Genomic DNA, 12,588 nt, shown 5'->3' on the forward strand with positions numbered 1-12,588 from the left:
ATATATGAACAAACTTTTTAATAAAAAATAAACTACTCTTTTAACGGTCTATAGCCTTTCTATAGATCACAGTTGCTTTTGTTTTAAAATTTAAGCTTTCTTATAATCTAGAGGGGCGCAGTGGAAACTTACAAGTTTCTTTTGTTTTAAGATTTAAGCTTTCTTATAATCTAGCTTAATTAAATGAATCTTACATGACTGTCATATTCTCATATTGACTGTTTGACGATATTGATTTTTCTATAGGTACGAATTCCCATTTATATTAAATCTTAAGAACTAGTTCTATTTTAAATATCCAAAATGATTGTATTCTGCCATTTTATTTTTTTGTTAAACTTTTCAAAAAGATCAACCATAGCAATTGTGGTTTAAATTTGAAGATATTCAAAAAGAGGGAGAAGCATAATGATTTAGTGATGCTGAATGCGTCCAACAAAATAATATAATAATACTTATGTTCCTAAATACAAGTCGGCATGCTGCCCATCACGGTTAACCTTTATCATATTTGTTTTTGAAGATAAAAATGACAAAGACAAAACTGTGATAGGCAGCATACAACTTGTATTTAGGAACATACATTAAAAGAATAATAATAATAAAATAGAATGGCTGCGTTTAATAAATACGCATAATAGTCGTAGCAGTATGATGGTGAATAATATCTACTATGATATTAATGGTAGTTGATTGTACCTACTGGTAAAGTACTACGTGTTACTACAGACTACAGCTAGGCTACGAACTCTACTTTATGCTGTATGATTTGACTCATTACGGCACAGCACAGCACAGCACATATAACTTCATTTGTCTTTTAAAATCTTTTGTCTGTTAACAGTTTCCATATTTTCAGACACTAATTGAATTTTGGTTATATTCATACTTAGATATATTCAAATTGTACTTTATTATAAATAATTTATCGTATATTTGGGCTAGGTGTTCTATTAGCCAAGCATTTCTAAGTACCTACCGGTGATTTCAATCGCCTCTTCACATTCATCAGTTATAGTTGGTACATACATATTCTATTGTATTCCTACGCTCAATAGCGAACGAATAGCGCTAAATGATAGTGACATTGGACGTGTTGTTTTGTAAATTCGTGAACGCGGTTGACGCTATTATATAGCTGAGTAGTATAATCCGACGTTTCTAGACTTGAACATAAAATTAAAATTGTATGTGTGAAATAAATATAATTTTGTGTAGTGTGTAGTATAAAAATTGTGTCTATAAATTCGACCATGTCGGACGAGGCACACCCAAAGACATTATATGTAGGAAATTTGGACGCAAGTGTGTCCGAAGATTTACTATGCGCCCTATTTTCACAAATTGGTGCAGTGAAAGGGTGTAAAATAATACGCGAACCGGGCAATGATCCATATGCATTTGTTGAATTTACAAATCATCAAGCGGCTGCAACAGCATTAGCTGCAATGAATAAACGTTCATTTTTAGATAAAGAAATGAAAGTAAATTGGGCAACTAGTCCAGGTAATCAACCCAAACAAGACACTTCAAATCATCACCATATATTTGTTGGTGATTTATCCCCAGAAATTGAAACACAAACGTTACGTGAAGCATTTGCACCTTTTGGTGAAATATCGAATTGTCGTATTGTACGAGATCCACAAACATTGAAATCAAAAGGTTATGCTTTTGTATCATTCGTAAAAAAAGCTGAAGCAGAGAATGCAATCACAGCCATGAATGGACAATGGTTAGGTTCACGATCAATTCGTACAAATTGGTCCACTAGAAAACCACCACCTCCACGCACCGATCGACCTTCACGTGGTCCAGGTAAACAGCCAACATTTGATGAAGTCTACAATCAGAGTTCACCAACAAATTGTACTGTCTATTGTGGTGGTTTTGTCAATGGCATCTCCGAAGAATTAATGCAAAAAACCTTCTCACCATTTGGACAAATACAAGATATACGTGTATTTAAGGACAAAGGATATGCGTTCATACGTTTTGCAACTAAAGAGGCAGCCACACATGCTATCGAGAGTATACATAATACAGAAATTAATGGACTTACTGTTAAGTGCTTTTGGGGTAAAGAAAGTGGGGGAGATAATGCTGTTAATCAACAGGTCATACCACAACCAACTGCTCCACAACAACAATACCCTTATTCTTATCAACAGCAATTGGGTTATTGGTATCAAGTATGTATCATTCTTATTCTGACTGAACTGAATCATTTTACTTAAAACACCACTTACATCTTATTTTCACAGGAATTGGTAATTACTATCAGTTACAGTATTCTTAATCAAAGATAATCACCACAATTCTCTAAATTCTATTTCTTTAGAAAGTCAAACAATGGTAAGATCAATCATAGTCCAATCATATTAAAATATAGGTAATTTACATTGATTTAATGAGGTATTTACAATTACAAGATTAACTTGCTTTTATCCACATGTTTTTTATATCTTAAGTGTAGCTGTAGGCGTACCCGGCGTATCTTTCATCCTTATATCTTCGTTAGTATAAAACAATGCAATTTACGAGCACGTAAACTGATAAATACAAAAAAATGGCCATTTTTCAACGTATTAAATCATTTTTCGTGAAAAACTTTCAATTATTTTTTTTAAATATTTAGAATCTTTCATATAACCGAAATTCGACCGTTTTAATAATATCAGACATCTTTAATTAAAATATCATTATCAGTCAATGAGTCATCATGTATCATTATCAGTCAAAATGTCATTATCAGTCGGGATGAGTTTTAAAGCAGGGCAAAAAAATTTATTTGTAGGTATATTCTCTCTGAAATAATTGAAAAAAAAAATATTCCAAGAAAATTTTGATGGTGGCTTTAGTTGTTATTTGTCATACAATATTAGTTTCAGATAAATTTTCCAAAAATGATTTAAACTAGATTAGAATGCCTTGAAAAAGTTACAAATTTTGGTTAAATGTTATGAGATGTTTTCGATAATAAAAAAATTCATCGCAAGAAGTCCTACTCACGTCCTTTGTGTTTGATATCATCAAATCATACCCAAAAGTTTTAATTTTTGGATATCCATGAATTTGAAATAATTGCTGACAAAATTGATTTGAAAAGAATTAAATAAAAAATACTTTTTATAAGACAGGTTTTTCATACTAAAAAATAGAAAATTATATTGTAGGAGTCACTCGTACATGACTATTTGTAAAAGCTTGAGGCCCTCCGAATCATTGTAAATATTTTATATTGAACGCATCAAGCTTTTACGAATAGTTATGTATGAGTGACTCCTACAAAATTATTTTATAATTTTTATTAAAAAAGTTAGTCTTTCAAAAATTATTTTTTATTCAAATTCATCCAAAGTAAACGTGTATACAAAATTTCAGCTCAAACAGTTGAATCTGTTTTTTAACTTTCTCATTGCCAAGTTAAATAAAAACTTGTAAAATCACATATTTCGTAATATGTAATGACAAATAATTATGAAAGTCATCACCACAATCTTTAAATATTGAGTGCACTTGTTTAGGAGAATATACATGTAAATAAATTTTTTGTCAAAGTTTCGAACAAATTTTGTTTTTTTAAAATTTCAACTTACATCTGAAAAATTTGGTATCTGGAAAACGCTGTTCAAAATATTATGACCAATGATATTTTTAAGAAAGATCTCATAACTCTAATTAGTACCTATATATACTAATATAATAAGTCCTGCTCCCAATCAAAATTCTTGTAAATGAAATGCAATTTGATAACTTTTATTTTATTAATTATTTATGTGTTCTTTGGCAAATAAGAGGTTAAATATTCGAATTGGTGCCTCTTACCGCTATTCAAACATATTTTTCATATTCGATCATGTTGTGTTTCGTTAATTTTTTTCCCCATTTTTACCCCTTATAGTGTGCGTTAGTTTTTTTCCCCTACATATAATCTACAATTAGAGATATTTGAAAACTTTTCTGAAAATCAGCTCTTTTTAATTTTTTTTATGATTGGACTATGTGGATAAATGTGTAATTTATCAATCGTATAAAATACAACTTTTCTTTGAATTATTTTATCAAAAAATTACACAGGGTGAGTTGCGAGAAATGTTCATAAACTTAAGAGGGAATTCTACATATAAATAATGTAAATAATCTCATTTTGTTATCCGATCGTCTTTTGTTTTCAAGTTACATCAATTTTTTATTTTAGAACTTTATACGTTTATAATACTAAATTTTTACTTGGGTACTTGGCCAATATAAATTGTAAGAAAAGTTAATTTTCAAAAAGTTGCAACGTTTTGTTGATTATTTTAACTTCTACAGGCAATATGTGAGATTAACATCCACGTAAATGATACGCGGTTCATTTGACCACGTCAAAATATGAACCGCTTACTACTTACGTAGATGTTAACCTCAAATATTGCCTGAATAATTTAAAAATAATTAACAAAACGTTGCAACTTTTAAAAATTAACAATTGTTAAAATTTATTTTTTTCAAGTACATAAGTAACAATTTAGTAGTATATTTTATCATGAATGAGACATTAAATATTTATACGTATAAAACAATGCAAATATTACGCTTAAAGAACAAACGATTAGATGATAGATTGTAGTAAATTTTATTACCTACAGCTTAACTTATTACAAATATTTCAAATTTCTTTACAATTAATCAATAAATTCTCAAAAATTCCAATTCCCAATATTGTAATTATAACGAAGGCGTTAATTGTTCCTAGGATTTATTAACTTCTCATAAAATTTTCTACTTAACTGTTTCGTTATAATAAAATTAAAATCATAAAATTTAATTTTGAGTTTTTCTTGATTAAATTTAGAAATTAGAAATTTTTATAATGAGCAATAAGTTGTAGATAATAAAATTTACTACAATTTATCGTCTGATTATTAAGTTATATAGATTTTTACGTATGAAGTTCTAATGTTAAAAAATTGCAATAACTTGAAAACAAAAGACAAACGGATAAAAACTTAAGAACTTAATTGAAATTATTCTCCTGTATTACATCCACTTCTGGAGTGAATTCCCCCGTAAAATCCTACAGAATCAGTACAAATCGATTGACTAAAAATCTCAATACCTGGAAATATAATATAATTGTGAGTGAAACTTATTGAGGTTATGAAAAAAGGTGTACCACTAACTTACTACTTTTAGTTGGCTTTAGCTTCTTTCTTTAAATGACTTTTAGTTCATTTAAAGAAAGAGAAAAACTTGTTTATTTTGAAACAGTGTACAAAATCTAGCTATTTAAAAAAATTTGGAGTAGAAAACAATATGTATAGAATATAGAGTTCAAAAATCAATATATTTTGTGCGTTGTCCTTTTACATGGAGAGCTTCCTCGGTGTGCGATATATAGGTAACTTTAAACAAGCATGATTTGAATAAATCTTTAAAACAGAGAAAATTTATTTGAAATCGATAGGAAATACAGGACACAAATTTTAGGGAAAACGATAAAACTGCACATTCTTATTCAATTTTGTGATCCGATGGTAATCAAAAGGATAAAGCGTCGCGTTAATAACCGTTTCACTTTTAAGAAATTCTGGATAAGTGTCATTGCTCATTTAATTTTTTACAACTTTGCTTATTATAAAAATTTCTGTTTAACTATTATTCATAGAGAAATTTTCAAAAATAAAAACTATAAATAGTTGGAACTGCAAAGAATATATATGGTCTTCAAATGAAGTAGTTTTGGTACACCATAAGTTAGTGTAATTGGTTTGTATCGAATCTTTTATGAAAAATTCAAACAAAAGTTTTTTATTTATATAAAAAGTAAGCAAAAAATTCAGTTCGAACATTTTTTGAACATCGGAAATTCATAAAACGGTGAAAGAATAACATGCAGACATTTTATTTCAAAAGTGTGTGCATTTCACCTAATCTATTATTTATGGCTTACGAAATAGAATTTAGGGAATAACACGAAATTGTTTCTTCTAATAATACAACCATTCCTAGAAATTAAAAATAATTAAAAAAGTTTTGTACATTTTTTAGTTACATCTTAGAGCTTTAAAAAGGATTGGACCCACATCTTAACTTTGAATATTGATTTTACTTAAAATAGTATATTTTCTTGATTCTGTAATCGCAAGCACGGTCTTCCCGGTCTCATTTAATTTCAAGAAGAGCAACTTTTGCGGATTGCTATGCTACCGAGCTACAAAAGTCACTCTTCCCAGAGTTAAACGCGGGCGAAAAACCGTATTTTTGATAAGAAAAAAAAATTAGTATGATAATTGTTGAGAACAATATGTCAAACAATTGTTTTCCAAATTTTGAATATTTAAAGAGTTGCAAGGTTTCAATACTAACAGTTGGGCAGTTTTTTGTACTAGCAGCATAAAACTTCTACTCTCAAATTATTATTTTTAAAACTCAACTTTTTTTAAAGATGTTAGAAATATTTTTCTCAACAATTTTTATAATAATATTTTTCAATCAATAATGGACTTCTAAAATTAAAGATGGCGGACACCCTTTTAAATTTCGGGGAGAAAACTTAGTGTTCTAGTAGCATCCCCTACCTACTTTACAATTTTCTCACACTAGATAGATAAATCTATGTAGACCTCACCTATATATAGACTGCATTATATATTCAGAAAAAAAATGAGTTTAAAAAAAAGAAAATTTTTGTAAGCATGTGTTTTAGTTCTTCTTGATTCTTTTGGTCTTTACTTGGGCTTATGAATTTGAAAACACATTGTTCCAATGTCCTCTTGAGCCGGAAATATTGAGTCGAAAGTTAAGGGTTATTTATACCGCCCCGACCGTATCATACCCATTTAATTAAAACCGTTATTAATTTTTGATGATATAAGGTGTTTTCTCTCTAATTTAATGTATGTTTTATAATCGTATGATTTTCATTCTGAAGATATAGTATATACTTGGAATACATTCCTGTGTAAAATACGAGACTTTGTGTAAAAAATATTTCTTCTTTGAATCTATTCTCTATAATTTTTTTCATATTGTGTGTAAGACATATTTGGAAATATTTAAGCACCTCTTAAAAATACTTAGACTCTGAGAACGAAATGTCGGACTGTTATAAAATACATACCAATTGCAAGTAAATAACAGATTTTATAAAAATGGCATTAAACGGACAGTACATCATTAATAGTGGCCATTAAACTTTTTATTTTTTCTCAAATGGGCTTGAACTTCTGGTTTCTTTGACATTTTTGACACTTCCGCCTGAAGAAGATATTGGAGTAACGCATCTTACAAGTTTATTTCTTTACCTATAAAACGAGGGTTGGTAGTTTATAAAATGATCAAGAATAACAAAGGAAGATACACAAATCGAATAGAAAACTAGTTACAGTAAAATTGACTGAAAATGTAGCACATTTTACTTCATAGCATCCTGATCAAAAGAGTCAAAAGGCATAAAGTTTGAAAATGGTCAGTTTTCAATATATGACATATTCAAGTTCATAAATATGTATACAGAATTGTTCAATAAGATGTTTCCAAGTAAATGAGAAATACATTGTCTAAAAAGATGTTACCGCTTAAATAGAGGATACTTGTATTTTAATAATATAATATAAGAGTGACATATAATTTGAAATAAATGTTTATATATAATAAAATATTATTTTTATAGTATGTTCTTAAAAAAGTATGTCCCATATTTACGTGTTAACATTTTATTGAACAACCCTGTATAATCATTAGTGTAAAAATTAAGAATTTAATATGACATAGTGATTAGTTTAGCGTTGCTATTATCAACCCACCCTCACATGTAAGATTTTTTTAATTTGCCCTTACATTTGAGGTTCTTTTATTCTTTCTCTAAACTTAGAATCAATTTTAGTTGTTTCCAACATGTACATGAATATATAGATTTACGCGTCTTGTACTTTTTGTACATCACATTGAAATACAGGGTATCTCATTTAGTACCTATGATCTGTTAAGAAAACTTGAGGTTTTCTTATTTTGTTAAAGTTTCAAGTTAGTTTGGATCGAATGTAAAAAAACTGCATTCTTCAAGCATGTAAATTTGATAAAATTTTCTTACTCTTTTATGTTTTGTTTTTGGGGTATGTACGATATCACTTTCATGTAAAATAGCCAAGCGATTGTGCTGGTTATCAACATATTCAAATTGAAGTGTAGAGAAACAATGAAGAAATGTAGAGGGGAGGGGGCGATTCTAAATTACATATAAGTGGTAGTATCCTTATCCCATCTATGGATTCCTTCAAATTTAGAAATAACAGAAATTGATAAAATATAGCGTTGGATCTGTTTTTGCATAAAAACCTTTAAAGCTTGCCTTTTACATAAAATGACGATTAAGTGAAATTATAATTTTGCGATCTATTTAAAAAATGCTTTTGACAACTATATTAAGGTATTCCAATTCTTCTGTTACTTTCAGATTCATAAAATATACATATTTCTTAACTTGACCTGTCATATCTCGAAAACTGGCTATATTCGGATTATGTGTCTAACCAATAGAACTTTTGAAAAGGATACTTAGAGGTGAAAGATACATTTTCAGCCAATTTGACTGTAACAGACTTTCCATCTAATTTATGCGTTCTCTTTTATATGTAGACAAAAATTGTATTTTTTTAACGAAAAAAAAAAAAATGGAAGTAATTTCTGAATGATAAAACTTTGTTTGAATAGGGATATCCGACAGCTCAAATGCAAACTGGTTACATGCCAACTGGATATCCAGCTGGCTATCAACAATATCAATATGCAACACCAGCAGCGGCCGCAGCGCCTCAGCAGTATCGCATGGTGCCACCACAAGGACAATGGCCGATACCAAATGCGGGTCCACAACCACCAAATGCCACACCGCTAATGTATGCAACTATGCCACAATTCCAAACGCAATGAACACAAAACAACAATTTCTTCGGTGAGGAATATCTTCAGATGATGATGATGTAAACAACAAAAAACAACAATATAACATTGAATACCTATACAATGACTATACAATGTACCACAATCGTAACACAATCAAACTTGATTAGTTTTTGTCCTACAGCTACGATTAGTTTTTAATAATATATAATTATATAATTATATAATATATAATATAATAAATTAATTCTTAGCAGTTAGCTTATAAAACTAAGCTAAAACAACTCATACATGTACCTTAACATTATACATGTATTGATGATTGCTATTGTTATTGATTATATAAAAAGTCCAAAAATATAACATTCTGATTCGTATCAGTAACAGTAACAGTACGACAAGTTCTAATCAAATTTTTTACTTTATAAAATCTTAAAGGTACGAATACGTCTTGTTAGGTTTCATTGTTATAGCTAATATAAATAATTAATCTTCACTGTAAGTGTTACACGAATCTACACGAATATTGATCGTAAATTATGTGAGTTTAAATCGTTACATGCGAAATTGCGTGCGTAATTAATTATAGAATGTCTATGTTGGTTGAAATATGAGCACTAAACCATACCAAAATGTTCGTAACTGTTTTAAAATAAGAGTTCATAAAAATAACCACACACTCAAACACTGATGATTCCAAACTTTTTATATAAACATAAATTTTTTTTTTATTAAGCATCCTGTAAAAATAATTACCACTATTTATCAGCTTCATATTTTTACATTTAATTAAAATAATTAAATAAATTATGATTTTCAGATAAAAAAATAGTTCTATTTATTCAATTATGTTTGATCTTTATATATTCTATGCAACGAAACGTTTACAGTTTGGTTGCAATTTTTAACTTTATCAAAAATTGTACATTTGATTTTTAAGCGAAAAGTCCGCTTACAATAATTTTTGAAAATAATTAACTTTATTTAGAATAAATTATAAAAAAATTTTATATTTAAGTGAATTTTTTAGAATAAATTTTTTTTGTTGATATATTATATTTTATTCTAAATAAAATAATGATGGAAGCGGACATTAAAAAAAACTTAAAATAAAAAAAAAATTAATTATAAAAAGAAAATTACAAAATTTTTACTTTTAAATATCTTTCAAGGTATTAATATTTTATAAAAGTAAGTGATGAAGTTAAAATAGTATAACCGAAACGTTGCTTAAAATTGAATAAATAAGTAATAATTTTTTAATCTGAAAATTTTGTAATACAAGATATTTACCATTGTCAGACAAAATAAGGATAATTTTTCAATCTGAATTTTAAAAACAGTTTTATCCGTCCGAGTATTAAAAAGTTTTGGTTTTGATTTATAACTGATTAAAAAAATTTATCTTTTAGGTTTGAATCGAAGAAAGCATATAGTAACAAAAATCAAATCGAATATTTACGAACAAATTGATTCTTTTGGTTATGGTAAATTAAAAAAAGGATTATTTAAATTAAAAAATACAAAATATTATATATATTTTAAGTTATACAAAATAGTAATTTTTATAAAAGAGTAAGATTTTTTTACAAACAATATTCGTGTACAAGGTGTCCACAAACAAATAATAATAATTGAAACAATTAAGTTATTTCTTTCTCCAGCAGTAAGACTCTGAAGTTTAATAGTTTAAAAAACACAAAAAAAATTTAAAAAATATTTAAAAAACAAAAAACAGAAACCATATTGATAAAATATGATAATTTTATTGAAAATAAATTGACAATTTGAAATTTTTTGTTTTCTTATTTTTTAATTTTGTTTTTTTTTCTTTTTTTATTTTGAGGGTAAAGAACGAGATAGAGACACGACGAATAGTTGACAGTATTTGTTTATCGAATCCAACATGGTAGATCACATTTTATTTGTTTTTATTTATATAAATTTGTTTTTTTGTTTGTTTTTCGAATTATCAATACTGAACTCTTTATTATTTTATATTTATAGATAAAATGAGAACTCTATTGTTGGACTTGCATACTCAAAAAGCTATTTTACATCAAAATAAAATATGGCTTCGTTCAATCAAGTTGCATACAAAGTGTTTTGTTTGTAAGTTTCACCATTAAATTTTGATTCAACTGTCTATTTCAATTTAAAAATTCATGTTGTTTTTTCTTCTAAACTATTATTAGGACTACTACGGTACCATGTAGTGATGATAAAGTATTGACAACATATTGTTAAGAGTATTTTAGCAGTGATGATTATCGTGTGAGTTGATAACATTTTCTCTGTAATGTTATTATTCATATTTTAAAAATATTTAAATAATTTTATTATATCGTTTAAATGTTGGTCTGTAGAAATTTGATGAAGTTGTCCAGCATATCCAAAACTTTATGCCTAAGTCACTTTTAAAAATAAATAAAAATCATTATAGCGTTAAATATTTGGTATTTTGAAATATAAAAATTTTTTGGAAAAAAGAACGGGATTTTTGGAAAATCGTTCAAGTTAATCGTTCTACCCATATCCGTGAATATTTTGACAAGCATTTATATTTTAAAATTAGCAGATATGTATTTGCATCTTATATTTCCTACAAAAACGTAATCCAAACAGCCGTTTTCAAAATTATTCATTCGACAGAGTTACGATATTTGTTCCTTACATCACTTTCGATTTTGCAGTATATTTTTAACTTTTATTTTTTTAATTAGATCTAATCAAAAGAAGAAGCATATTAGGCGTAGGTATATAATGGCACAAATACACTATGGCTAGATTGAATCTAATTATAGTGAGATTTGGTCTAGTTAGACTAACTCTAGCATGTAGAGTCACTATGTACAAAAAAAACTACTATGAGTTCCGTTGCCTAATGGTAAAAACGGAATCCTTAAAATTTCGTTTTGTCCATCGATTTGGATTAAATTGATATAGTAAAAAGTGATACGTATTGTGTAGGATTTTATGAAGATTATTTTTGTACACATGCTTCAGTTCTTAAATACCAACGTCCACTTAAGTCGTTCTAAGCTCTAATGAAATGGAGAACGCTATGAAACCAAGTCTGTTTCAGGTCGAATGGTGAAAAGGGATTTATTTTGGAAAGTGATTTTTTTTAATCAAATTTTTTCAAATTTTATTGTTCATTTGAATTGAACTTAACGGGAAAAAAAACAACATGAAATATTTCAAGACTAACTGAATATTGAACATTTGAACATAGCCATGGCACAAAAGAGTAATGTTTTGAGAATGAAAACGAATAAGCATACTATCTTCTGTTTCCTTACCCTAAAACTGACCGATTACTGAAAAATACGCGATGTATGTTGAGAAAAAAGTTCAATTTTATAAATGAAACCATTAGACTAGCGATTATAAATTCATCGCTGATTTTTCAAACTATCAAATCAGAAATATTATTATTAGAAGACGCTGATTGTTTATTTAAAGCAAGGAGTATAAGGTTTATATTTACGATAAACTTAGTATAAAGTAAAAGTATAACAAATATCAAATAAAAAACTATTTTAATATAAGTTTTATTAAAAAAAAGGAATATTTTTGAACAACTCAGGTGGATCTCCGATGCCAGCCAGCGCTCTTAAACCTAAAATTTTGGTATATTTATTTGAAATTGAGTTGTCAAGTTTATATTTTGAAAAAGCGGTCTTATCGAATAATGTT

General features: G+C 27.7%; 1 protein-coding gene across 1 annotated transcript; it reads left to right on the forward strand.

The window, feature by feature from the left end:
• Nucleotides 1–795: 795 nt before the first annotated feature.
• On the forward strand, nucleotides 796–9,097 carry LOC123294285 (nucleolysin TIAR). The gene is made up of 2 exons (XM_044875412.1): nucleotides 796–2,192; nucleotides 8,701–9,097. Exons 1-2 carry the CDS (start codon nucleotides 1,254–1,256, stop codon nucleotides 8,917–8,919), a joined length of 1,158 nt encoding a protein of 385 aa, XP_044731347.1. The 5' UTR covers nucleotides 796–1,253; the 3' UTR covers nucleotides 8,920–9,097.
• The last annotated feature ends 3,491 nt before the right edge of the window (nucleotides 9,098–12,588 follow it).

The sequence above is a fragment of the Chrysoperla carnea genome, chromosome 2 (genome assembly GCF_905475395.1).
Source record: "Chrysoperla carnea chromosome 2, inChrCarn1.1, whole genome shotgun sequence".
Classification (NCBI taxonomy): domain Eukaryota; kingdom Metazoa; phylum Arthropoda; class Insecta; order Neuroptera; family Chrysopidae; genus Chrysoperla; species Chrysoperla carnea.

Bases quoted from the DNA above. Each gene is read 5' to 3' on its own strand.
- LOC123294285 (XM_044875412.1), top strand. From the start codon at position 1,254: ATGTCGGACGAGGCACACCCAAAGACATTATATGTAGGAAATTTGGAC. The intron at 2,193-8,700 runs GTATGTATCATT...TTGTTTGAATAG, and splicing joins AATTGGGTTATTGGTATCAA to GGATATCCGACAGCTCAAAT.